General features: G+C 43.0%; 2 protein-coding genes across 2 annotated transcripts in view; one reads left to right on the top strand and one right to left on the bottom strand.

Moving 5' to 3' along the window:
- LOC134819325 (cyclin-dependent kinase 18-like) overlaps positions 1-25,110 on the bottom strand; it is an 80,848-nt gene that overhangs the window by 2,999 nt on the left and 52,739 nt on the right. Inside the window, exons 9-12 of the mRNA XM_063829222.1 lie at positions 12,557-12,739; positions 5,624-5,714; positions 4,696-4,851; positions 4,314-4,491 (exon numbers count right to left, since the gene is read on the bottom strand). Coding sequence (XP_063685292.1) covers positions 4,314-4,491; positions 4,696-4,851; positions 5,624-5,714; positions 12,557-12,739 — 608 coding nt within the window. The remainder of the gene's footprint in view (positions 1-4,313; positions 4,492-4,695; positions 4,852-5,623; positions 5,715-12,556; positions 12,740-25,110) is intronic.
- On the top strand, positions 2,205-4,223 carry LOC134819326 (melanopsin-like). The gene is made up of 6 exons (XM_063829223.1): positions 2,205-2,310; positions 2,426-2,520; positions 2,668-2,815; positions 3,027-3,215; positions 3,338-3,496; positions 3,789-4,223. Exons 1-6 carry the CDS (start codon positions 2,238-2,240, stop codon positions 4,109-4,111), a joined length of 987 nt encoding a protein of 328 aa, XP_063685293.1. The 5' UTR covers positions 2,205-2,237; the 3' UTR covers positions 4,112-4,223.

The following is a 25,110-nucleotide window of genomic DNA, read 5'->3' as shown; positions in this document are numbered from 1 at the left end:
ATAATTTGAATTTGGATCGATTGTGCACCCTGCGAAGCTGATTGAGCACCATTCTAACTGTGTTGGAACTGCACATCAATGCTAACACCACATTTTTTACAAACTATATTTAAAAACATCTCATCACTTAAAAGACACCAAGCCCATGAACCACCTAAGAAGTCTCAAATCTCGATCTGACACGAACGTTATAACCATCCAACAGGTGCTTTAGCCAACATATCATCTTTCTGATAAAGACACATGTATATATGAACAACTAGGTTATAATGACACTCCTTCCTAGCCTGTGGTGATATCAACCGGTTTTATTTTGTCCGCTATGGAAACTAAAAGGGTTACCGTGTTAATTAAATAATGGGTTGTTTTATATTCTTAAGTAACGATGAGGTGTGCAGTGTGCACTATCTTCACAGCATCGAGAACTATACGGCATGAATAAGTGTCATGTGCTGTTTTTATATTTTACTATTTGCATTAGCTATGATATATTATTTTAATTATCCAACATGCAGTAGTATTATACCCTTAACTCTATGGTCCTCTCAGGGAAGTGGGGATTATATATATAAACTCCGGTCTGAATTAAAGAATTAAATAAAGGGTTAAATAAAGGGGTTCCTGTAATTTGACTTAGTAGTTAGTACATGATTCTCCTCTCCCTTCTGCTTTGCGTTTTGACACGCCATTACAGCGGGAGGGCTTCATTTCGTCACATGAAGAACTACAAGTATATCTTTACTGTTTACCAACAATTGGTTCTTAACTGCTCAGTGCTCTTTTAACAGTAGCTAAATGTGCAGGTGATCGACAGGCTGTTAAGGAAATGGCAGTTCAGACACAGGTACTGGAATTGTGAGCCGGGGAATTATTGTGTTGAGATAAAATAGAGTATTTTGGGAATGCAACAATTCAGACAGCATTGATTTCTCCCCAATTCTCGCGTTCATAGACCCCACCTGGTTAATGACTAAGTCTAACTTTTCGTTATCTAATCAGTATCAGTAGTAACCAGTATTAACCAGTAGTAACGGTGTTTGATAGTTCGTGTTAGTATCAGTAGTAACGGTGTTTGATAGTTCGTGTTGGTATTTGCTTTTGGAGCCAGATGCCACTAGACTTTGCTTTTTGAGTTGTATTGTTGGCGAGGTGTGTTATACTGTACCTACACTTAGTCACCTGTCAAATGTCTCGACAAGTCAACAATGGGCCGGTCACTTTGTTATAATGATCCTATTAATGAGCCTTCATCTCTCCACATACACCTCTATTCCTTATCTTGTTACGTGCTATATTACTATTATGTTAGCAGCTTGGGGAAGAGCGGAGGAATATAAGCCATTGTTTAACTGTGTCAGTTTGAGTATGAATCGTATAGAGCATGACATTTTAAAGTCAAAAATGCTAGAAACTAGACAAACACATTATTTTCACCTACGATAAATGGTAGCAGACATTTTAAATAATTACAAATTCTTTTAAATTAAATAAACACTTTGTGGTGTATTTGCGAGTGTCTAATCTAGTGCCAGATTTCCATGGTTAAATTTACACGTCCAAATATGGCCAGCTACTTAGGCCAACAAAGATAGTTACACAATTGATCTCAGATTCAACAATGGACTAAGGAACTGTTGCAGCACATTATAGTTACATAATATAGTTTCTACATATTATACCTTACGTTATACGAATATATTAATATCTAATATATATATATAGAATTACGAATATTATTTCTCGACTGACACCCCTATAGAAGGGTATTAAAGTTTATTACTCTTAGCAGCGGCCTTTATCTTTTTAAAGCCAGATGTCACAGACTATATCCACTTCAGAATAAAACTTTAAACTACATTTGTTGTCCGGTAACCGAGCAGTTCGCTGACACTGACTCTCATATTGTGATGAAACAAAATGTTGCTATTGTCATTTCCTATTACACTAGTCAATTCCTTTTTAATTATGAGTTGTAACTTGTAAGTTGAGGATTATGAAATTGTTATGCAATGGCAGTGTCTGCGAAACAATTCTTTGGATATCAATTTACTGTCAGTTTATTTTCGAAAGCCTAAATTGTGCTTCATCCATATTTATTGAGATTAATCTAGCTATTGTTTGCAATTACAGTTATTTATACTAGGATTTCAAATTTAAATGCCCACATTGCTTCTACATGTTCAACTCATGAATTGTTTGTGTTCATAACATATACTTTGTAGATTAGCTTATTCGCAATGAATTCGCTAGTAGACTCAACCAATATAACGAATATAACTGACATGGAAGAGTTCCTTCACTGGTCACCAGGTAAAAACCGCACTCTCCTTCCTTTATCAACTTAATCCATCAAATTAATTATCTCTAACGAGCTTTCAACGAGTAAACATTCAAAAAACTGAAATCTAAATGCCTTCCATTTCAGAAGTGAGACCTTTGATGTTACTGCTCGGTTTCACGGTAATTCTGACGGGAACTGTTGGTAATCTTTTGGTCGTCTATGCTTCGTTTATTCGCAAGGTAAGACAACGTTTTAAATATTCGGTTCTTTAAACCCATACCAGTATAAGAATGATTGTTTCTTTACAATCCAGGTTTTTAACCTCACATCTTAATGCTGTAACCCTGATTAAGCCTTAATTGACCCTGATAAAGCTGATTTCACAGGTTATGAAGATGGAGCGAGTATCTTTACTGTTCTTGAGATGGCTAGCAATAACAGACTTCCTGATGAGCTGGACTATTTATGTTCCTGTGTTCATTACCATAGCTAGCAAACGCTGGTTGTTGGGAGAATTTGCCTGCTTTTATGTAGGTTCGTACTACGCATGCATACATTTATTTTAAGTTCAAGTCATTTAATTAAAGTATTTAAACTCGTATCTAATTTCGATACTATGAACATAAATCGGTTCGAAACGCCCAGATTTTCCAAAAGTGTGAAACATTTGTCGGGAACATGATGCAACTATAAACCGGGAACCGGGAAAAAGTCTCTGTTTACCAATAACACAGCGTGACTTCAGGTAACATGAGTTATGCTCTGGGAGAGGTGGAAGTGTTGATCGTGATGGGTATGTCCATTTATCGGGCCTGGATGATAACCAAGTCTCGGAGCGAGAGAGGCTGGATTAAAGATTACCATATCTATGGGGCATTGGGCCTGTTAGCGTTATTGGCGTTTTTGCTGCCTGTCATTATGAATATTTTACCAGGTAAGTCACCGACGATATTTTCAACCAGTTACTAATTTTAAGGAAATTTGGAATAAAAACAAGATCTTTTATATGTAAATTCTATCCATAAGATTTCACAAACAGAATGAGTCCATTTTCAGGACCAAGTTATGCTTTCTACGACCCATACTCAGGAAACTGCCTTCCTATAGTTCAGTTCAGAAAAGAGGGAATACTTCTGGCAGGACTGTATCTTACACCACCTCTAATTCTTACTTTCGTCTGTAACAGCGTCATGATGTGTGTAATGAAGTATCAAGGTACAGCTATAATCCTTACTATAATACTTAATTTTCATTCGTGCAACTTATTTCGTAACACAATCCATCCGTCCATTACCAATGAAGTATCCATTATAACGTGCTTTGTTTCATAATGTATGTAAATGAAACTCAGACTAGAGCAGTGCGATTTGAAGTTCAGTTCGAGAATCTTTATCTATATTAGCAATTTGAAACACATATAATGTATATAAATCGCCCACATCAACTTTTATGCGCCCACTTTAACTTTTATGACAATATATATTATGAACCCTCTATTTACACTCAGGTAGAAACCTAAAAGGTAACACTGCAGCCTACCAAAAAACCTACATTACCCTTACCCTCATCTACTGGTCTATGATGTTCTCGTACATTCCTTTATTTATACAAAGTATAGCAGGATATGCAGGTGCCCAATCCCGAATATTGCCAGATTGGTTTTATTTGTTTAGAATATACATGATGTCACTTAACGTTGTGATCAACCCTTTTATTTATATGGGAACGATGAACGGTTTTAGGAGGTTTGTAGTCAATATTTTGAGTTGTAAATCAAGTGTAACAACTGACATTTATGAAACACGAACGACTTCTGCGGTAGATTCGTAGAGTAGCATGTTTGTGTGGTCCTTAAGAGGGACAATGTGACAGTTTTCATTTGAGTTTTTTATTATCGATGATATATTATACAGAGTTCCAATCCAAAATTATCTTTTTTGCGAATTCAGTATTTTAAATTGTTTAAAGACATCTATTCATTATTTTCACGTAGTTCGAAAATATCACATTGTAAAATGTCAACAAAACTTACGGACGCTGCCTCTGCTTCTCTCGAAGGGGCTAGGGAGCAGACTGTCTGACTGTAAAACAACATCACAGAAGTTGAAGATAGAAATATTGTGAGGGGCAGAGTGAATATTAGAGGGGAGGGTGGAGAACCAGGGATGATTCATTGCTTCTCCCGCGGATATCCTCCATCTTGGTGGGTACTGGGGAATGGGTGGAGTTAGAACTTTAAATATTGGAGTGTGATAATAGACAAAGGATGGGGTTAGAAGTTGGGACTAAGGATATTAGAGAATGTTTTTGGGGCATGTTAAGAGTAGAGACAAGACAGTATATACATTATACCAATTTGGTTGCTAAAAATAGCGAAATATTCAAAGCTTCAAGTTCGCAATGGAATCTCTCACCTTCAGTAGCCTATCAAGCATATTAACGCCATCTTTACAAAGCCTAGGTCCAAGTTTCTCGATTGGGTCGCCTTCACTTTTTGGCCAGTCGCCAGCGATGAAATCAGGTATTTTGTGGACTCCAGGCCACGTTGAATCTGTAGGAAGCCCTTTGGTCTGAAATATGGACAGTTACAGTTGAATTCTTCGGTAGGCAATGAGGTGCGAGACGAGACGTCGGCATTATTATTATATTGTACACAAATAAATCGGGCGCGCGCGCGGCGCGCGCACAAGCATGCGCGAAAATCTGAGTTACTTTGACATCCCGCAATGAACGCAATGCAATGCGCGCTACGTTTACGACACAATTTTCCTAATAATTTTCACAATTCCTGTCATCCACCGTCTTCACAAATTATCCACAGACTTCTCCATGTCCAAATATCCCGCCGGCACAAACACACGCACACATGGTCCCGAGTCACACAAAGAGAGACGTGACAACCCCATCCGTACAAACCACCATCATTTCGTGTTTACACTGGCAAGCAGACTTAATCCTCCTAATACATCAAGGGAAATTACATGACATGCAAGCAACGTTCTCTCCGCTTCTCCACTGCTGACGGTGTCTTCAGAATGAGCTAGTACAAAGTGGCCGAGAGAGGGAGAATCGTCATTTCACGGCTGCTAGACCAGACGTTAGAGAGACGGGATAAAGGTGACAGCCGTGGGAATAGCACGGATATCGTCCAGTTATTATACTGTCATTGATCGGTAATCAGGTCTAATGGCCAGGTCAGGAATTATTGCAAAATTATACCTTCCACTCGCACTCTCCTTGTGCAATTCTGCTGCAATTTTCAATTTACACACCCATTTTTAGAATATCGGTATGAGATGGCGAGCTGGCAGCTCAGCGCAATTAAAGTAAACGATGTCTCACCTTAAAGATCAGATATAATTCTTCGTCGACGGTGGAGCCAGGGAACAAAGCTTTACCGGAACACATTTCAGATAAAATGCAGCCAACACCCCTGAAATAGAAGATCAATCAACAGGTTTGCGTGAGAGAGAGGTAACTTTATCCAATCACATCACATTTTTTAATGAGGCATGACCAATAAGATGCCTTGATTTTGGTCAGGTGTCTAAATTGCTTGACTAAAGAGCCACGTTGTGAGGGGAGAACTGGACGGTTGGACGAGGGAGCCAATACGCCCACGTGCGCCGCGGGTTGTCTGACGTAAATAATCGACAATTAGTGGGATAAATAATTGAGATTGTAAACAACACAGGGATATGAGGATGGAAAAATTAAGTAATGTACTGTTTTCTTGGAGGGATATTACTTTGAGTTTTAAATGGTATTTGAAGTGGCGGAACATTAACTCGGTGTAAATGTCCTTATTTGGTAGTATTTTAGTGTAAGTGGTGAGTGATTCCGACATCAAAACTGTTGCTTCAAAGTTTAATCAATGAGGTCCGCCTAATTATAAATCCCAAGGGGCGTTAAGATAAGGTCACTAATGAACTCCATCAAGGATGAATTAATTGTATTCCGCTCTCAATGACCAGTTCATTTGTTCATTATCAAATATCTGCATTTGCACTGAAAAAGTGCAAGGTCAGGAGTAAACCCTTGATCGGTTTGTTGAGCTCTTGATTCATAAATACAGGTTAATAATGTAGGGTAAATAACTGACAGATTCTAAGATATGACAGTTTACTGACAGAATCAAGTTTACTAACAGAGTCAAGTTTACAGATAGTGTCAAGTGTCTGAGATGGAAATGGTCATATAATGTAGTATATATAGAGAGAAGGACCATTGTAATACTTACGGTGTTTCGAAACGAATTCGTAAAACTGCTTGTAAGGTCGAGTAATGTTTACAATTTGGTGGATGTTCTTACTCTTCATAATACGACTACTCTCCATTACGTACCAGTCATACCTTCATACAGCAGCTGTTGATAAACCGTCAGCAAAACATAGGTTACCCGTTACATAATTTCAAAACTATAATTACTCGCATTATTTTAAGATAAAGTCATGCTTTTTTCCGCTTTGGCATCTACTCAACCGAGGAATGTTGAGCTCGTGTGACTTCTAAATTTAACATCATGGTAATGTTGCAGCCCGTTAAATCCTCACTGAAGACAAAGAATCACGTACATGGATAACTAAATTATATATATATATATATCTAAAATATTTATGTTTCTAAGTACAGGATGAATTTTTGAAGCACCATGATCTTTGTAATCTTCTAATGACTTCCTCATTTTTACCAATATTTGTTTCGCCTGACTGTCTCTTGGATAATTCAAGATTTATTACACGAATAATAATTTATACCGTCCACAGATTGACGGTCCCACTCTAATATACTTGCTGAGTCCCCGCGCAAACACAATAATACACCTATCTAATAAATCTATTATAACTCTATAATGTCCTGTAAATTTTACACAATGGATATTATAACATATAGAGAGAGCGGGTGGGTGTGGTCTGATCATGGTCACTAATAATGTCATTATAGAACTATATTTAACTTCTTGTCGTTTTGCTGTGTGGTGTAATAAACTTGGATCGTCAGTATTGTTTTATTGGCTACTCACTACTGACAAGTCTTGGTTCCGTTATTGTCACAGTGACACGAGCAGACCTGCTTTTATTAATGAATAAGATTATTTGCTAGATTAAATTAATAATGGTCCATAAATTACACTTTACTATCTATGCCTAGACGTACTATTATTTATAACATTTAATACTTCCAACAGTACTATGTTACAAACAATTTAAACTGAAATTGTGATTGTGTTTAATAAAATGTTGACAATAAAGTCAATTGCATCGGTTCATTACAATTAATTCAAGTATTATCACTCGAAAGAGTTGCAAAATCCCAAAATAGTATGTACATACCTCAGCTAAAACACACAACCTGATCTCAATTGTTGGTAACAAATATAATAGATTTGTAGTGTCTTAGTGTTGATACAGTAATTATATTTCCTTATTTATTGATAATGACGTAATGTCTCCCAATGCCAACGCCCAAAATAAAACCTGTCTGATTGCAAGGAGTTTAGTTCAAGGAGTACAAGGACTAAGCGCTTTATAATCTACACTAGTGTAACCCGGCCTACGGCCGGGATTTCACTGCCGCAGTTAAAAAGGGTAGGAGTAATTACCCCCTGAGTCAAAACCCGCATTAGGTGACCCAATAGTTTCTTAAACAATAATCTCATAATCAGTTATTTCTTGTGGATAATTAAGTCATTATTAGCCATGAGGCACCACACTCCATGATCATAAGGTCTGAACACCGAGTTTTACACCTCATCACTCCCGTCTTGAACCGCTTTCTATTTTTATTTAAATCGTTATAGAAATTAACCCTTGTTAACTCCGCACCACACCCGCATATTATATTTGAAAACACGCATAACATTGTCGTATGAACTCTCTCTCTCTCTCTCTCTCTCTCTCTCTCTCTCTCTGCAGTCCAAACAGACCCCAAACACTAACAGTCCCCCCTCCCCTAATAAGCTTAAGGTATAACATTACAGCGAATCTTCCGGGCTAATCCAATTATGACGCTACTTAAATGCAGCTATAACATATTACACAGTAATGAGAGAGAGAGAGCAAGCCCCGTAACTCTTGCCGTTCTGCTCAAGCAATTTATGTAACATTTGTGGTACAAAACCATCAATTAAACCACTTACCACCGGCCGATTTAAAAAAAAATTTCCTATGGGCTTCATCAGATTTTTGTCGGCACTATACCGAAAAAACCAGTCCCGTAACTATTACCGTTTTTTTGGTATAACTGTTTGGAAATTACACACAGACACACACACAGACACACAGACACACACACATTCTGGTGTTATTAAGTTGATTCTTCAAGAACAAAAAGAGCAGCAAAAGAGTCAAGAGAGCTAGTATCTTGACTCCTCAGATAATTCAGCGTATGTTCCACAGCTCATATCCCTTCTAGATGTCTAACTTCTAAAGTTGAGTCTAATTGTAGTTGATTTCTCTTCACAATTAAAGTCAATGTCATCAGTATATTTAGTGTAAAATCTGGATTGGAATATAATTTATGAGTCGCTCTTTGAAGTGTCATGTGAAACTTCAAAGAGCAGCAATCAGGGGGATCAGCTTGTCTAAACTGATAACTATAGTGCGTCTCAGTTCAACTAGGGTGAACTGACTGTAGAAGTAGTCACTTTTAAGGACCCATACACCAAAACAGGTTTTAGTGTCGTCCAGCTCCAAGGAAGTTCAGTGATCATCTTGCGCATCATTTCCACACAAAACAAATGAAGAAGGAAATGTGCTACAGTGTTTCGCTGATATCTCTTAAAGTGAGCATCTTAGGTTATATTTTGTTTCATAAGTTGTTTATAAATAAGGCTATCTCGAGAATTTTGCACTCATAAAGAAGCTTCTAGTACTTCCCCATCCCAGCCCAAAATACCACATATTATATGAGAATTTTCACACTATCTCCGAAGCCAAAAATCCAATTTTTAACCATAACTTTAAAAGTATTAAAGTATTTAAAGGTACACGTTTCTTCGTAACTCACATATAAATGTGCAAGTTGCAGTTATTTTTTACTTATCCAGAAGTACTTACTTACTTAGGGTACTTAGCATATTCCTATCGACATCTTAAAAAATATGAAAATATGAAAAAATTAAAATATGCCTACATATTTTGTTTTTGACTTCTTGAGGGCATTAAAAACTGCGCCAGAATTTTATTTCAAGAAACAAATCAATCCGATGTTCCCTGACCGACTTTTCGGTTTAAACAAACCTTAAAAGGAAAATTCCCATTTTTTATTTTACACGAATTTTGTTCAAAATGTCACCTCAACATCCTGTGAAGTCATGTGTTGGAAAACAACAATCTGACAATCCTGCCTACCCACACAGTTTCAGAAGTTCTCAGAGAATACAACCCCATTTAATTGAGTCAAAGGTAACTTGACATGTCAATGCCAGGTGATGATATTCACAGGTGATGATACTCATATTTCCCCCTTTGAACCCGCTGACAACAATGTGTCAGCACAAGAGCGGCACAAAGCGGCATGTTATACCGGCATGTAATACCGGCACAAGAGCGGCATCTTTATAATACTTATCAAAGTTTTAATGAATTTTACATTTGTAATTAAGTTTCGGAGACAGCTTGCTGAAGATTAAATAAATAAATAAATAAATTCTAACATTTATTACACGCTTATAAAGGTAATAATGCAAATGTAGTTATCAAAGCGGTGACCTGAGCTGTGTGCTGATTCTTATATATATAATAATATATAATATAATAATGTACATATTATAGGTGTATAGGTGGGACCAATTCTTTATTCAGACAGAAGAGATTTGAATGTACGATTATGATCCAAGTACAGTACTTAGCAACGCATTTCTGAGATTTCATTTTCAGACAGCAAAGTTGTCTCAGAAGTTCATATAATTGAGTCGTGACATGGTTGTGTTTTTATACTTCTATCCTATACCATAATACTAAGTCGTGACTTGTTTGTGTTTTTATACTTCAAACATATGTCATATTGTGGCAGTGGCGTGTGAATGTGAACATTATGAATAAATACCACCTGAGTGTGTTCAACACAATGGAATAATTACCAGAGAAATATTCACAGCCAATATTATAATCGGTCCAGGCAAAAATTACATTTGAGCTGGTGAATGCAATTATATCTCCACTAGGATTAATAACTTGTGTAATTACACCAGGGGCGATTAAACGTGTAATTAGTAATTACACCTGTGGTAATTAGTAATTACACCTGTGGTAATTAGTAATTACACCTGTGGTAATTAGTAATTACACCTGTGGTAATTAGTAATTACACCTGTGGTAAAGACATGGCGTGCTTAAATTACACGTGAGACAAGTCACTTAGTTTGAAGAGAGAGCTGAGTTAAGTTTTGTTAAGTTAAGTTAAATTACTTAATGACTTAATAGTTAAATAGCGTAATTGCTCATTTATCTAGCATCGAGTAGTGGGAATTGTCTATTATAATTTATATAATAGCGTACATAGAATTGAGCAAGTGGGTGGTTTACTAAGCCCAGGGGGATGTTAAACGTGATCAGTCGGTACAAAACCTTTTGGCCCATCTCCTTTTGTCATTTCCTTCCTAAATTCCTAAGAGGGACAGTAAACTAAGTTAAGTAACCAATAATTTGTGAACCCCCAGGCAGTTTGTGTGAATATGATCTCAGACTAACTAACTATAGATCGTGCGAGGGAGTACTGTGTGCAAGTACAACAGGTAAAATACCTTTTATTGCGGATTTTGGAGCCCAAATCGCACCTGTTAGCAAGAACACCTAGATTTTGGAACCGAGCCAAGATTTTAGTTACTGCATGCATACAGTCCCCGAGAAATGGAATGTCTCAGTTATTCTGTACAATTCTAGTATTGGAATTCGGAGTACAAGAGATACGTTAAATATTTTTGGCACGTTGATCCGAATTATATAAAGTCCGTGATACATTTACATACTCGGATATCTTCTTATCATGATGGAATACTGACCAAACATTGTAATCTTACACAATCTGTACGTGAAGAGTAAGGGTGTGGTCCAATACAAGAATTAGATCAAAGACTTATAATATTTAACTTCTTGCAGCTGTTTTGTTTGTACACCATTACATTTGTACTTCACAATATTTAAAGGACATTAGCAACTAGAAAGGGCGTGTGTTAAGTGTGGACAACAGACGGCACACCCTAGTAAACCAACACTGAACACCCCCATAACCTTCTGTTCAGTGTTGATTTATGCCGATATACCCATTAGAGTTCACTGTTCAAATGTCAACATAATTCAGCACTCTCCTTCACAAATTACATCTGTTAAATCACGAACATGATGTGTTAAAACATAAAATTTGTGTGTTGCATCACGACTCATCACGAGTAACCAATACTCCTTTATAGAGGTCACGATAAAAAAGTTCAGTTCAAAATTCACCATATTTTAACAGTTTAACCATTTCATTAATCTACAAACTGTTGTGAGGTCATTAAACCGAAAATAATAAGATCATCAATAAAGTTATTAAACCAGAGTAACTTATTTTAGTTACACCCCACCTTGGAGACGGGAGTACACTGAACATACTTACTACTTACTATTTATTATTTGTTTACAATATTTAGTAACGATCTTTTAGCGTTAGATCACGAAACATAATGACCACGAGTGACCACGCACCGGTCGCACTCACGTTTTAATCACCAAATTATAAACGCATTATGTGACCACATAACACAAGCAGAGTGGCAGAGTGGCCACTCATCACCTTCACTAGTACTTCCTGCTTACTCCGCAATCTTTCCTACATCCTTCCTTTTCTTTTGTGAGCTTGTCAAGTAAAATAATATAACTCAACGGAGTAATATCCTACTTGAGTATATATATAATACTAGGAACTAAGTCAAAAAAATATTGTATTAGGTTAAAAACCGCCTGTGCGGCGCTAGAAACTTATTAAATATTTTATTGCTTTATACTCTAGCTAATATAAAACATGACTAAACTAATATTATAGTTAGAGCCACCTAAAGCAGGTAATTGCACCGTTTTATGATATTGAATTGCACACGAGATTAAATCGAGTGTAAAATGTGCTATGATTGTGAACAGTTGAATATTTCTCTCTCTCACAGAGAACCGGCCAATATCAAACATAAAAGTTTACCTTCTGAGAGTAACTTCCGAGGTTTAATGACAGGAAAATAGCACTAATTGGTCCGCCACTAATCACTGATTATAACAATTAAAAGGACAAATAACTAACCACATATCTATGGGCGTGCTGTACTCGGTGCTCCCAAGGAGTACGTCAGGAGGTCTGTACCACATTGTGCATACTTCGTGTGAGTAGGTTTTAGTGGGGACGCTTTTAGCGCGCGCCAGTCCAAAATCAGCCAGCTTCACGTCACCCCGCTCACTTATCAACAGGTTCTGGGGCTTGAGATCTCTGAAAAAGGGAAATTGTGTTAAGTTGGTACTTGATTTACAAGGTGGAGTTAGAGGTGGCGTTTAAAGGGATATATATCATTATATATATTGTACAATATCCAGTGTGGTATGATGATAATATTGAAGTGTGGTATGTGGGATTGTGGTATGTGATGTTTATGATATTAATTATTATATGCGTTGGCGGTATGCTAATATTCATTCATTTCTCCCGAGGTATTGCTGTGTTATTGAGTTGTCTAGGAGATGGTTTTTTGACGTCAGTAATTTATTTCAGGTCGTACGTTGAGAATTTCCTTTACCCCATTTTCCACCACACCCGTTCTGTCACAGGACATAATTGTGTCTGAAATTTTCAACGAAATGGATAATCGAAAATAACTCTAGAATCCATTATTTAAAAGCTCATGTACTGAAACTCTGGCAATACCACTGCATGGTTTCCTCCGCTAAGTGTGTGATACTGAAACATATTAACATCTGATGCCCCAAAGCAATACAAAATCGTACCGCATAACTCCTTCATGTTTTCAAGTATATAAACATGAGTGAGACAGTGAAACAGTAAGAGCTTATCTCGAGTTGGTACCCTGATTTACAACGTAGAGTCCGTAGCGGCGTGTCAAGGGATGTTAGCATATTATAACACTGTAGTGTGGTATGCGATGTGTATGATATGTTGTGCGTGTTATGCAGAGGTTCATTCCTCTCCATATTACCGGGATACACAGGAGGAACTTGAATCAGACTAAAACTGGCCTCTTGCCAGGTCACCGCCTTGAGAGTATGAGTTAGGTGTACCGGAACTTTATGAAAATGTCACCAATTTGGTGACCAAAGAGTTATGTGATACACCGATTTTACCTGCGAGGGAGAGAGAGAGAGGGACAGAGAAAGAGAGGGACAGAGTAATAAATGTAACCACGTATCCCATAAACCCACAATAACATTAACTTGTAGCATCACCATGCCTCTCTCTCTCTCTTTCTCTCTGTCTGGGCATATGCCAAACTCCAGCCCCCGTTCTCTCTAAATACATTTCAGCTGATGTTCTTTCTCAGAATTATAATAACATCCCCTTAGCACTTAGCAGTAACATTGGAGTAAGTAACTCGATATTCAGGCTTAAACTGGACCTAACGTTGTTAATAACATGTCACTAACTGAGCTGTTAAAATGTCCTTATATGGTCATATTCTACGGGGTTCATCGTCCGGCGGTTACCTTGCTGCGTTATATGCACTGGGGTTGAAGAAGCCCAATGCCGTGCTTTCCATATGAGTTACTGCATAGAAATTAAAATTGGTGAAGACCCACAAGTTTGTCGAAAGTTTCTTGGCACTAATCGAAAGACTGGAGTGGACATCTAAAAAGCTAAAACTACGGTACGCTTTAATATCGTTTATTGTACATGTATATTGTATAATATCATCAACTAAACTTGAGACTATGTTTCACCGGCAACAGACGTTGTGCTCAGCTATAAGGTCTAGTTATCAGGTTTAAGAGTTTAAGATCAGGTTGGGTTAGAGTTAACGCCGGGTGCAAGATCGGGAAATGCAGGGCTTCAGTGTGTCACATACTTAATCTTAACCCTAGAGACCAGTATAAAGGCGGGGTGCAACACCTAACCCCGCCAATCCCGCTAATCCCGCCAAATCCCGCGTAATCCCGCGTAATCCCGCCAAATCCCGCGTAATCCCGCGTAATCCCGCCAAATCCCGTGTAATCCCGCGTAATCCCGCCAAATCCCGCGTAATCCCGCCAAATCCCGCGTAATCCCGCCAAATTCCACGTAATCCCGCCAAATTCCACGTAATCCCGCCGATAAAAATAAAGTTAATTTTTTTTATGTCACAAATTTTACTCATCAAAGCATAAATACGAAACTCGATCGGTTTTTAACAATACGAAATGGTTTTGTTTATAACCAAATTTTGCACTTTAGTTTTCGTAAATGGCATAGATAGAAGTTTCCATACTTCGACAGGAAAACATTAGTTGCTCATTTGGTAAAGGCCACATTTATATTGGATCCCTGAAATATTCCTACAGAGTAGTTGAGTAGTTGAGTAGTTGCAGTAGCGGACCTTTCAAAGTTCATCTTGAAAGGAGATATCGATTGCAAGTATTGCCACCAGATTTTCAAAACCGGAAGTTTACTAAGATGTATTATCATTGAACTGATTACAAAAGATGATCATAATTGAAAAAAGAGGAGGAGGAGGAGGAGGAGGAGGACTAAGGAGGAGGACTGAGGAGGAGGGGGAGGACTGAGGAGGAGGACTGAGGAGGAGGACTGAGGAGGACTGATGAGGAGGAGAAGGAGGTGGATGAAGAGAACTGAGGAGGAGGAGAAGGAGGACTGAGGAGGACTGGTGAGGAGAAGGAGGCGGACTGAGGAGGAGGAGAAGGACTAAAGAGGAGGAGGACCCAGGAGGAGGATAACTGAGGAGAAGGTCGAAGGACCGATGAGGAGGAGGACAGAGGAGGAGGAGGAGAAGGACTGAGGAGGAGAAGGAGGACCCAGGAGGAGGACCCAGGATGAAGATGAGGGTGGCTGGGGGAGGACTGAGGAGGAGGAGGAAACCTGAGTAGGAGGTGTAAGATGAGAAGGACTGAGGAGGAGGAGGAGGACTGAGGAGAAAGATGAGGAGGAGGACTGACGAGAAAGATGAGGAAGAGAACTGAAGAGGGAGACTGAGGAGGAGGAGGGGAGGCGGAGGAGGACTGAGGAGGATGACTGATGAGGAATGATGAGGAGAAGGAGGTGGATGAGGAGGATGAGGAGGACTAAGGAGAAGGAGGAGAAGAAAGAGGACTGGTAGAAAGGATTGATGAGGAGGAGGATGATCAGGATGACCCAGGAGGAGGATATAGGAGGAGGAGGAGGAGGAGGACTGAGGAGGATGACTGAGGATGAGGACTGAGGAGGAGGATGAGGAGGAGGATGAGGACTGAGGATGAGGACTGAGGAGGAGGAGGAGGACTGAGGAGGATGGCTAAGGAGGATGACTGAGAGGGAGGAGGAGGAGGAGGAGGAGGAGTAAAACTGAGGAATACTGAGAAGAAGGAGGAGGAGAACTGAGGAGGAGGACTGAAGAGGGGGACTGAGGAAGAGGAGGGGAGGCGGAGGAGGATTGAGGAGGATGACTGATGACTGGTGAGGAGGGGAAGGAGGTGGATGAGGAGGATGAGGAGGACTAAGGAGGAGGAGAAAGAGGACTGGTGAAGGGGATTGATGAGGATGAGGAGAAGGACTGATAAGGAGGAGGAGGAGAAGGACTGAGGAGGAGGGGAAGGAGGTGGATAAGGAGGATGAGGAGGATGAGGAGGACTAAGGAGAAGGAGAAGGAGGACTGGTGAAGAGGATTGATGAGGAGGAGGAGGACTGATGAGGAGGAGGACTGAGGAGGACTGAGAAGGAGGAGGACTGAGGAGAACTGAGGAGGAGGAGGACTGAATAGGAGGAGGAGGGGGACTGGGGAGGACTGAGGAGGAGGACTAAGGAGAACGATGAGGAGGGGGACTGAGGAGGAGGGGAAGGAGGTGGATGAGGAGGATGAGGAGGACTGAGGAGGAGGAGGACTGAAGAGTAGGAGTAGGAGGATGACTGAGGAGGGGAGGAGGAAGAGGACAAAGGAGGATCAGGATGACCCAGGAAGAGGACCCAGGAGGAGGAGGAGGACTGAGAAGGAGGAGGACTGAGGAGAACTGAGGAGGAGGAGGACTAAGCAGAAATATGAGGAGGACTGACGAGGAAGATGAGGACTGAGGAGGAGGAGGACTGAGGAGGATGGCTGAGGAGGATGACTGAGAGGGAGGAGGAGGAGTAAAACTGAGGGGGACTGAGGAGAAGTCTCAGAAGAACTGAGGGGGAGGAGGACTAAGGAGAAATGTGAGGAGGACTGACGAGGAAGATGAGGACTGAGGAGGAGGAGGACTGAGGAGGATGGCTGAGGAGGATGACTGAGAGGGAGGAGTAAAACTGAGGAGGACTGAGGAGAAGAGGATAAGGACTGAGGAGAACTGAGGAGTAGGACTGAAAAGGGGGACTGAGGAGGAGGAGGGGAGGCGGAGGAGGACGACTGATGAGGAATGATGAGGAGGGGAAGGAGGTGGATGAGGAGGATGAGGAGGACTAAGGAGAAGGAGGAGGAGAAGGAGGACTGGTGAAGAGGATTGATGAGGAGGAGGAGGTGGACTGAAGAGGAGGAGATGACTGAGGAGGGGAAGAGGAAGAGGACTGAGGAGGATCTGGATGACCCAGGAGGATGACCCAGGAGGAGGACTGAGGAGAATGACTGAGGAGGAGGAGGACTGAGGAGGAGGAGGACTCAGAAGGAGGACTGAGGAGTACTGAGGAGGAGGAGGACTAAATATGAGGAGGAGGAGCGGGACTGGAGGAGGACTGAGGAGGGGGACTGAGGAGGACTGAGGAGGAGGATGACGACTGAGGAGGAGGAGGAGGACTGAGGAGGACTGAGGGGGATGGCTGAGGAGGATGACTGAGAGGGAGGAGGAGGAGGAGTAAAACTGAGGAGGACTGAGGAGAAGGAGGATGAGGACTGAGGAGGAGGACTGAAGAGGAGGACTGAGGAGGAGGAGGGGAGGCGGAGGAGGACGACTGATGAGGAATGATGAGGAGGGGAAGGAGGTGGATGAGGTGGATGAGGAGGACTAAGGAGAAGGAGGAGGAGAAGGAGGACTGGTGAAGAGGATTGATGAGGAGGAGGACTGAGGAGAACTGAGGAGGAGGAGGAGGAGGACTGAATAGGAGGAGGGGGACTGGGGGAGGACTGAGGAGGAGGACTGAGGACTGAAGAGGGGGAGGATGAAAAGGAGGGGAGGAGGAAGAAGACTGAGGAGGATCAGGATGACCCAGGAGGAGGACCCAGGAGGAGGACCCAGGAGGAGGACCCAGGAGGAGGACCCAGGAGGAGGACCCAGGAGGACTGAGGAGGATGACTGGGGAGGAGGAGGACTGAGGAGGAGGACTGAGGAGGACTGAGAAGGAGGAGGACTGAGGAGAACTAAGGAGGAGGAGGAGGACTGAATAGGAGGAGGAGGGGGACTGGGGGAGGACTGAGGAGGAGGACTAAGAAAAACGATGAGGAGGAGGACTGAGGACTGAAGAGGAGGAGGATGAAAAGGAGGAGGACTGATGAGGAGGGGGAGGAGGAGGAGGGGAGGAGGACTGAGGAGGATGGCTGAGGAGGTTGACTGAGGAGGAGGACTGACAGGGAGGAGGAGGAGGAGGAAGACTGAGGAAGAGGAGGAGGTAAAGGACTGAAGAGGAGAAAGAGGAGGAGGAGGACCCAGGAGGAGGACCCAGGAGGAGGACCCAGGAGGAGGACCCAGGAGGAGGACCCAGGAGGAGGACCCAGGAGGGGGAAGAGGAGGAGGAGGAGGAGGAGGAGGACTGAGGAGGAGGACTGAGGAGGATGGCTGAGGAGGTTGACTGAGGAGGAGGACTGACAGGGAGGAGGAGGAGGAGGAAGACTGAGGAGGAGGAGGAGGTAAAGGACTGAAGAGGAGAAAGAGGAGGAGGAGGACCAAGGAGGAGGACCCAGGAGGAGGACCCAGGATCGGAGGACCCAGGATCGGAGGACTGAGGAGGAGGAAGCTGGAAGAGGAGGAAGAGGAGGAGGAGGAGGACTTAGGAGAACGATGAGGAGGAGGACTGAGGAGGAGGATTGAGGACTGAAGAGGAGGAGGATGAAAAGGAGGAGGACTGAGGAGGAGGAGAAAGAGGACTGGTGAAGGGGATTGATGAGGATGAGGAGGAGGACTGATAAGGAGGAGGAGGAGAAGGACTGAGGAGGAGGGGAAGGAGGTGGATAAGGAGGATGAGGAGGATGAGGAGGACTAAGGAGAAGGAGAAGGAGGACTGGTGAAGAGGATTGATGAGGAGGAGGAGGACTGATGAGGAGGAGGACTGAGGAGGACTGAGAAGGAGGAGGACTGAGGAGAACTGAGGAGGAGGAGGACTGAATAGGAGGAGGAGGGGGACTGGGGGAGGACTGAGGAGGAGGACTAAGGAGAACGATGAGGAGGGGGACTGAGGAGGAGGGGAAGGAGGTGGATGAGGAGGATGAGGAGGACTGAGGAGGAGGAGGACTGAAGAGTAGGAGTAGGAGGATGACTGAGGAGGGGAGGAGGAAGAGGACAAAGGAGGATCAGGATGACCCAGGAAGAGGACCCAGGAGGAGGAGGAGGACTGAGAAGGAGGAGGACTGAGGAGAACTGAGGAGGAGGAGGACTAAGGAGAAATATGAGGAGGACTGACGAGGAAGATGAGGACTGAGGAGGAGGACTGAGGAGGATGGCTGAGAGGGAGGAGGAGGAGTAAAACTGAGGGGGACTGAGGAGAAGTCTCAGAAGAACTGAGGGGGAGGAGGACTAAGGAGAAATGTGAGGAGGACTGACGAGGAAGATGAGGACTGAGGAGGAGGAGGACTGAGGAGGATGGCTGAGGAGGATGACTGAGAGGGAGGAGTAAAACTGAGGAGGACTGAGGAGAAAGAGGATAAGGACTGAGGAGAACTGAGGAGTAGGACTGAAGAGGGGGACTGAGGAGGAGGAGGGGAGGCGGAGGAGGACTGAGGAGGATGACTGATGAGGAATGATGAGGAGGGGAAGGAGGTGGATGAGGAGGATGAGGAGGACTAAGGAGAAGGAGGAGGAGAAGGAGGACTGGTGAAGAGGATTGATGAGGAGGAGGAGGAGGTGGACTGAAGAGGAGGAGATGACTGAGGAGGGGAAGAGGAAGAGGACTGAGGAGGATCTGGATGACCCAGGAGGATGACCCAGGAGGAGGACTGAGGAGGATGACTGAGGAGGAGGAGGACTGAGGAGGAGGAGGACTCAGAAGGAGGACTGAGGAGTACTGAGGAGGAGGAGGACTAAATATGAGGAGGAGGAGCGGGACTGGAGGAGGACTGAGGAGGGGGACTGAGGAGGACTGAGGAGGAGGATGACGACTGAGGAGGAGGAGGAGGACTGAGGAGGACTGAGGGGGATGGCTGAGGAGGATGACTGAGAGGGAGGAGGAGGAGGAGGAGTAAAACTGAGGAGGACTGAGGAGAAGGAGGATGAGGACTGAGGAGGAGGACTGAAGAGGAGGACTGAGGAGGAGGAGGGGAGGCGGAGGAGGACGACTGATGAGGAATGATGAGGAGGGGAAGGAGGTGGATGAGGTGGATGAGGAGGACTAAGGAGAAGGAGGAGGAGAAGGAGGACTGGTGAAGAGGATTGATGAGGAGGAGGACCGAGAAGGAGGAGGACTGAGGAGAACTGAGGAGGAGGAGGAGGACTGAATAGGAGGAGGGGGACTGGGGGAGGACTGAGGAGGAGGACTGAGGACTGAAGAGGGGGAGGATGAAAAGGAGGGGAGGAGGAAGAAGACTGAGGAGGATCAGGATGACCCAGGAGGAGGACCCAGGAGGAGGACCCAGGAGGAGGACCCAGGAGGACTGAGGAGGATGACTGGGGAGGAGGAGGACTGAGGAGGAGGACTGAGGAGGACTGAGAAGGAGGAGGACTGAGGAGAACTAAGGAGGAGGAGGAGGACTGAATAGGAGGAGGAGGGGGACTGGGGGAGGACTGAGGAGGAGGACTAAGAAAAACGATGAGGAGGAGGACTGAGGACTGAAGAGGAGGAGGATGAAAAGGAGGAGGACTGATGAGGAGGGGGAGGAGGAGGAGGGGAGGAGGACTGAGGAGGATGGCTGAGGAGGTTGACTGAGGAGGAGGACTGACAGGGAGGAGGAGGAGGAGGAAGACTGAGGAAGAGGAGGAGGTAAAGGACTGAAGAGGAGAAAGAGGAGGAGGAGGACCCAGGAGGAGGACCCAGGAGGAGGACCCAGGAGGAGGACCCAGGAGGAGGACCCAGGAGGAGGACCCAGGAGGGGGAAGAGGAGGAGGAGGAGGAGGAGGAGGACTGAGGAGGAGGACTGAGGAGGATGGCTGAGGAGGTTGACTGAGGAGGAGGACTGACAGGGAGGAGGAGGAGGAGGAAGACTGAGGAGGAGGAGGAGGTAAAGGACTGAAGAGGAGAAAGAGGAGGAGGAGGAGGACCAAGGAGGAGGACCCAGGAGGAGGACCCAGGATCGGAGGACCCAGGATCGGAGGACTGAGGAGGAGGAAGCTGGAAGAGGAGGAAGAGGAGGAGGAGGAGGACTTAGGAGAACGATGAGGAGGAGGACTGAGGAGGAGGATTGAGGACTGAAGAGGAGGAGGATGAAAAGGAGGAGGACTGAGGAGGAGGGGGAGGAGGAGGAGGGGAGGAGGAGGACTGACAGGGAGGAGGAATGAGGAGGAGGACTGAGGAGGATGGCTGAGGAGGTTGACTGAGGAGGAGGACTGACAGGGAGGAGGAAGACTGAGGAAGAGGAGGAGGTAAAGAACTGAAGAGGAGAAGGAGGAGGAGGACCCAGGAGGATGATCCAGGAGGAGGACCCAGGAGGAGGACCCAGGAGGAGGACCCAGGAGGACCCAGGAGGAGGACCCAGGAGGAGGACCCAGGAGGAGGACTGAGGAGGAGGAAGAGGAGGAAGAGGAGGAGGAGAAGGAGGAAGAGGAGGAGGAGGAAGCATCTAAATGTTATTTCCATTTTTGTTATTTTTTGTCCGCTCTATTTTTTGTCTGTTTTGAAAATATAGGGTACCGAACGGACAAAAAACATGAGCCTCCCCCCCCCCCCCCTAACATAGCCTGCATGAAGCAAATTTACATAGCATAAGATGAATTATTGAACGGTATGAACTACAGTCGTTCTAGCATTACAGTTTGAAATAACGTATCTAACGCTTTTAATAACACAACTGACGCTTTGAATCTTTGAATAACATAACCCAAGTGAGAGCTTGAAGTAGATCGCAGGGCAATTAGATTTAAAGAACGGTTACAAGTCTTTATGATCTGATAATTTGGTAACAACGCTTTTCTTCTTGGTTACTGAACTAAAAGCAACGTCGGTGAATCATCACAAAACCCTCTGGGTAGCTGCTGTTGAAGATAGCTTGAAAAATAACGGCTCAGTTCCGAGATTTCCGAGGGTCAAGATCAGGCGAAGAGTATTGTGCCACTGTTGCAAAGAATGGTATTATGTTTATACGTGAATTTTGAGCCTCCAAAAATTATTTGGATTTTTGTCGTTGGAATAAAACAACCAAAATTTTACATTTTCAAAAATTTGAGAAAAATTTTACCTTTCGTCCGATTCCGCTAATCCCGTCAAATCCCGCCAAATCCCGCGAAATCCCGCGTAATCCCGCGTAATCCCGCGTTATCCCGCCAAATCCCGCGTAATTCCGCGTAATCCCGCCTAATCACGCCTAATTGCGGGGTTAGACGGAAATTGGCGGAGTTATGTGCTGCACCCCGCCTGTATAAGTAGTCAGTACTTCTAGAGACCAGTAGTCAGTACTTCTAGAGACCAGTAGTCAGTACTTCTAAAGACCAGTAGTCAGTACTTCTAGAGACCAGTAGTCAGTACTTCTAGAGACCAGTAGTCAGTACTTCTAGAGGCCAGTAGTCAGTACTCCTAGAGACCAGTAGTCAGTACTCATAGAGACCAGTAGTCAGTACTTCTAGAGACCAGTAGTCAGTACTTCTAGAGACCAGTAGTCAGTACTTCTAGAGACCAGTAGTCAGTACTTCTAGAGACCAGTAGTCAGTACTTCTAAAGACCAGTAGTCAGTACTTCTAGAGACCAGTAGTCAGTACTTCTAGAGACCAGTAGTCAGTACTTCTAGAGGCCAGTAGTCAGTACTCCTAGAGACCAGTAGTCAGTACTCATAGAGACCAGTAGTCAGTACTTCTAGAGACCAGTAGTCAGTACTTCTAGAGACCAGTAGTCAGTACTTCTAGAGACCAGTAGTCAGTACTTCTAGAGACCAGTAGTCAGTACTTCTAGAGGCCAGTAGTCAGTACTCCTAGAGACCAGTAGTCAGTACTCATAGAGACCAGTAGTCATTACTTCTAGAGACCAGTAGTCAGTACTTCTAGAGACCAGTAGTCAGTACTTCTAGAGACCAGTAGTCAGTACTCCTAGAGACCAGTAGTCAGTACTCCTAGAGACCAGTAGTCAGTACTCATAGAGACCAGTAGTCAGTACTTCTAGAGACCAGTAGTCAGTACTTCTAGAGACCAGTAGTCAGTACTTCTAGAGACCAGTAGTCAGTACTCCTAGAGACCAGTAGTCAGTACTTCTAGAGACCAGTAGTCAGTACTTCTAGAGACCAGTAGTCAGTACTTCTAAAGACCAGTAGTCAGTACTTCTAGAGACCAGTAGTCAGTACTTCTAAAGACCAGTAGTCAGTACTTCTAGAGACCAGTAGCCAGTACTCCTAGAGACCAGTAGTCAGTACTCCTAGAGACCAGTAGTCAGTACTCCTAGAGACCAGTAGTCAGTACTCCTAGAGACCAGTAGTCAGTACTTCTAGAGACCAGTAGTCAGTACTTCTAGAGACCAGTAGCCAGTACTTCTAGAGACCAGTAGTCAGTACTCCTAGAGACCAGTAGTCAGTACTTCTAGAGACCAGTAGTCAGTACAGGTTGTAGACAGGTTAATGATCGCTCTTTAACAGAGATTAAACACTGTTTTAAAGACAAACGTCACTCCGCAACATGGCTATCATATTATCTTTTTCATGTATCATTTGGGAAATTCATCAGATCCTTGTAGCAGTACAGTGCACAAATGACCACGCTATAACTCTATAATATTGCAACATTTTCGCATTATAACTTTGTGTCGCAATACAGTACATGAACCTGCACAATGTATTTATTATTTAATAGTCAACGTTCTTTGATATAGTCATCAATACGGCATCTAGATGTTCAATTGCTCATGTTAGCTGTAGCGCAGTGGTGAAATACAGTTGTTGAACCAACTGCCAACTTGAAGCTTCCAGCTTTTATAAGAATTTAACCTTAAGATTGTCCAATCAAATAACATGATTCTCAAACATGGGCCAAACTCTAAAACCGCAATCAGTGAGATGAGTTCACAATGAGTGAGAAAATATGGTCGGTACTTTTATTAAATTTTGGAAAGTAGGCGTACCCTCTAAAGAGTTTGAAATTTGATCAACTCAGACTGAACTTCTACGTGAAGACTGAAGTGACGCACGTTCATGACATAAAACAAATGGTTAATCCAGCTTACAGCTATCAATGTTAAAGTGTACCCCTTACTTACTTAAAATCAGCGCTAATCCCTGTATGTATTTATAGAAAGAAGAAGCCGGAATTTAGTTTCAGCAATTAGCAACACAAAACTTTACAGTGTGTCGTAACGTATTGGAAGAAGCCGGATCAAACCCCCGAGCATGTATAGTGTCAACGTTTTCTAATCCCGCTAGGAAACTTGGGTCCCCGCTACATGGTCAGTTGTTGAGAACTCTTGTTGAAAGCACAGTTAACAGTTAACTCTTGTTGAAAGCACAACTTTAACAGTTAACAGTTAACTCTTGTTGAAAGCACAGTTAACAGTTAACTCTTGTTGAAAGCACAGTTAACAGTTAACAGTTAACTCTTGTTGAAAGCACAGTTAACAGTTAACTCTTGTTGAAAGCACAGTTAATAGTTAACTCTTGTTGAAAGCACAGTTAACAGTTAACAGTTAACTCTTGTTGAAAGCACAGTTAGCAGTTAACAGTTAGCTATTTTTGAAAGCACAGTTAAGTTCAGTTAACAGTTAACTCTTGTTGAAAGCACAGTTAACAGTTAACAGTTAACTCTTGTTGAAAGCACAGTTAACAGTTAACAGTTAACTCTTGTTGAACGCACAGTTAACAGTTAACTCTTGTTGAAAGCACAGTTAACAGTTAACAGTTAACTATTGTTGAAAGCACAGTTAACAGTTAACAGTTAACTCTTGTTGAAAGCACAGTTAACAGTTAACAGTTAACTATTGTTGAAAGCACAGTTAACAGTTAACTCTTGTTGAAAGCACAGTTAACAGTTAACAGTTAACTCTTGTTGAAAGCACAGTTAACTCTTGTTGAAAGCACAGTTAACAGTTAACTCTTGTTGAAAGCACAGTTAACAGTTAACATTTAAAACTAAATATATCGTTTATGAAGTTTCGTGGGAACCCTTATTGTGGCGGTTATAAAGCGGACTATAACGGTGAGTGAAGTGTTTTGGAAGTAGCAGTTTAAAGAAAGGACCAGTTTCAGGTAAATGGTAAATATGAGCACCAGTGTTTACTGTTTACCAGTGTCGCCCGTAAAGACTATATTTACCAGTTGTAGTCACAACGACTATATTATATTGTTTAAAGTGTGTGTGTTCAAGTAAAGGGTTTATGATGTGTGCAGTATGAAACAGCGCAGGGTTAAGGTGTCAGGCAAGGTG

The sequence above is a fragment of the Bolinopsis microptera genome, chromosome 8 (genome assembly GCF_026151205.1).
Source record: "Bolinopsis microptera isolate Bmic1 chromosome 8, MBARI_Bmic_1.0, whole genome shotgun sequence".
Taxonomy (NCBI): Eukaryota; Metazoa; Ctenophora; class Tentaculata; order Lobata; family Bolinopsidae; genus Bolinopsis; species Bolinopsis microptera.
Note: the sequence above shows the minus strand (reverse complement) of the source record. Positions and strands in the feature narration are given on the sequence as shown.